Here is a 2,913-nt window from a genome sequence, read left to right as displayed (position 1 = left end):
TCATCAATTGGGAGAACGACAGCTGCGCACGCGCGGGGCACCTACTCTGTCTCGCGCGCTAACTTTGCAGCCTCGCCAGCCAATCAGAGTTAGCGTCGGAGCTCGAGGGCCGAGGACTCACCAATGGGAACTAGGAGGAGGGCCGCAGTGGAGGCAGTGGCGAGAGTAGGCGGGGACAAGGAGAGGGCACGCACAGTTCTCGCGGCCGGGGTCTCCGCCAGCCAATGAGAGAGGCCCGAGGCCTGACGGCAGTGGGGCGTGGCATTGGCGGCTCCAACAACCGGAGGCCGTCCCAGAACAGACCAATCGGATTGAGGAGGTGGGAGAAGTCTAGCCAATCGGCGCACAGGACGGGCATGGAGTGTCAGGGGCGGCGTAGTCTCCCGCCGACACCGCCCGCTCCCTAGCTTCAGTCAAGGGAGCCTGGCGTGCGGAGGTGGCTGAGGAGGCGGGAAGGCGGCAGTGGTTGAAGGGGGCGATTGCTAACTAGCGGGGAGGGAGTGGGCAGGGATGGTGATGGCGGCGAAGAAGGGCCCGGGCCCGGGCGGCGGGGTCAGCGGGGGCAAGGCGGAGGCGGAGGCGGCCTCGGAGGTGTGGTGCCGTCGGGTGCGGGAGCTGGGCGGCTGCAGTCAGGCCGGGAACCGCCACTGCTTTGAGTGCGCCCAGCGCGGGGTCACCTACGTGGATATCACTGTGGGCAGCTTCGTGTGCACCACCTGCTCCGGCCTCCTGTGAGTGACCGGGAGGGAGTGGCGGAGGTTGGCGTTGGCGGGGGGACCCCGAGAACCTGGGAGCGGGGTGAGGAGGCCGGGGCTCCGGAGCGCGAGGGAAGGGGGCCGAGGTAAGGGGCGGCGGAGAGGCCAGGAGACGAGCTGGCTACGGAGACTGAGTCGTTTGCTGCAGCGGTGTCGTAGGGGGCGGAAAGGGCAGGGGAGAGGAAGCGAGGCCGGAGTCGCGCTGCGGAGGGACAGGTGGGGGTGCAGAAGGACGCCCGAAGAGGGACCAACAAATTCCCTGAGCGGGCAAGGCGAGCTGCAAATGGAGAGGGAGAAAGTGCGGAGGATGGAAGGGAACTCAGGGTGGGAGGGGGGTGTCAGGACTTAAAGAACCAGAAAATGACATGCACCTTGAGAGGGAACTTCATGCAAGTGGGAAACAAAAGGAAAAATGTGGGGAAAGCCGGCCTGGAGATGGAAAAGCACCTTTCTTCCTTCGGGCTTGTGTCCCTGCTGGAGTGTGAGATGCAGAAGCCAGTTGAAACTTGGTTGAAATTCCTATGACTAGAGTACAAGATTTTTTTTTAAAAAAAGATTTTTTTTTTTTTTTTAAATAGGCGAATTAACCCAGATTGACAGCCTAGAGATAGTGGCTGGAAGAGAGCCATGGTCCAGAGTTCAGGTGTAGATACTAATCTTAGCAGGGCTTTGGAATGCTACCCAGAGGGTAAAACTCTTGTGAAATCTAAGAGATGAGAGCCAATGGCTCACCTTGGTAGAGAACTTAGCTTTTTCAAACGTTTGCACATCTCGGTGAGCCATCCGGAAGGGTAATCATTTACACCTTTAAGTTCCCTGTTGCCACGGCTGGATCCAGGAAACTCTTCCTAGATTTTGGGGGACTTTGTTGCATCACCTAAATGCTACTCTTGGCATTGGTGTGCTGTTCAGTAATGCCAGTGAATTTACAGCCAGAGTTCTAGCCTAGATTTATGGTTATGTAGTAACCATCCCTCCACACCCTTCTCCATTCCCCCTACCCCCGAATTAAGATATTATTTGATTAGATGCATGATTAACATCTGATATCAGGCCTGGATCTCTGTTTTTTATAAGTTTGTTAAGGGATTTATTTTGACTATTTTTTAGTCTTATTTTAAGACACTTGTTTTTGTTTTGTTTTTTAAAAAGATGTGCTTTCCGGTGGGGGTGCCGTGGCTCACGCTTGTAATCCCAGCACTTTGGGAGGCCGAGATGGCAGATCACAAAGTCAAGAAATCGAGACCATCCTGGCCAACATGGTGAAACCCCGTCTTTACTAAAAATACAAAAATTAGCTGGGTGTGGTGGCGCATGCCTGTAGTCCCAGCTACTTGGGAGGCTGAGGCAGGAGAATCACTTGAACCCTGGAGGCAAAGGCTGCAGTGAGCCAAGATTGTGCTACTGCACTCCAGCCTGGCAACAGAGCAAGACTTCATCTAAAAAACAAACAAAAAACACGCTTTCCCTGGCTTGATACCTTTAGGAGCCAGGGACTGAGCAGTATTGTTCTTGCAAGACAGATGGGAGAACAGAAGCAAAGAGAGGTTTTGTAACTTAATCCAATGCCATATGGGGGTTGCTGTTTCCAACATTTGTTGTTTGATATTAGCAATGATCATGGCAGACCAGAAATGAGAGTTTAGTTCTCCCAAGATTACAGTCTGGAATTACTTACTTCGTTTTAACCTCCTTTGCTAAACTTCCCTCTGGGTTCTGATCAACCTCATTTGAGGGTTGTAAGGATGAACTCAACTTTGATCTAAGTAAAAGCCATCGTGGCTTTTGGGATGATGATTGAGAACCCAAACAGTAATATGTCATAAACTGAGATAGACTCAAATGTAGCAAGAGGACAGAGACTTGAGAGTGGATAAAGTACCCTGGGGAGAGATGGAGCAACCTTTAGGAGTAAGTATAGGGGCCAGGCTCGGTGGCTTACACCTATAATCCCAGCACTTTGGGAGGCAGAGGTGGGTAGATTGCTTGAGTTCAGGGGTGTGAGACCAGGCTGGCCAACATGGTGAAACCTCATCTCTACTAAAAATACAAAAATTAGCCCGGCTGGGCACGGTGGCTCAAGCCTATAATCCCAGCACTTTGAGAGGCCGAGGCGGGTGGGTCACGAGTCAAGAGATCGAGACCATCCTGGTCAACA

General features: G+C 53.2%; 1 protein-coding gene across 2 annotated transcripts in view; it reads left to right on the top strand.

The window, feature by feature from the left end:
• Positions 1–351: 351 nt before the first annotated feature.
• Positions 352–2,913, top strand: part of AGFG2 (ArfGAP with FG repeats 2) — a 28,900-nt gene continuing 26,338 nt past the window's right edge. For both annotated transcript variants that reach the window (XM_017533596.2, XM_037740303.1), the window contains exon 1: positions 352–731. In XM_017533596.2, coding sequence (XP_017389085.1) covers positions 511–731 — 221 coding nt within the window. In that variant the 5' untranslated portion in view covers positions 352–510. The remainder of the gene's footprint in view (positions 732–2,913) is intronic.

Source organism: Cebus imitator, unplaced genomic scaffold (assembly GCF_001604975.1).
Source record: "Cebus imitator isolate Cc_AM_T3 unplaced genomic scaffold, Cebus_imitator-1.0 Scaffold82, whole genome shotgun sequence".
NCBI lineage: Eukaryota > Metazoa > Chordata > Mammalia > Primates > Cebidae > Cebus > Cebus imitator.
The sequence above is the reverse complement of the archived record's forward strand: the minus strand, read 5'-3'. Positions and strand labels throughout refer to the sequence as shown.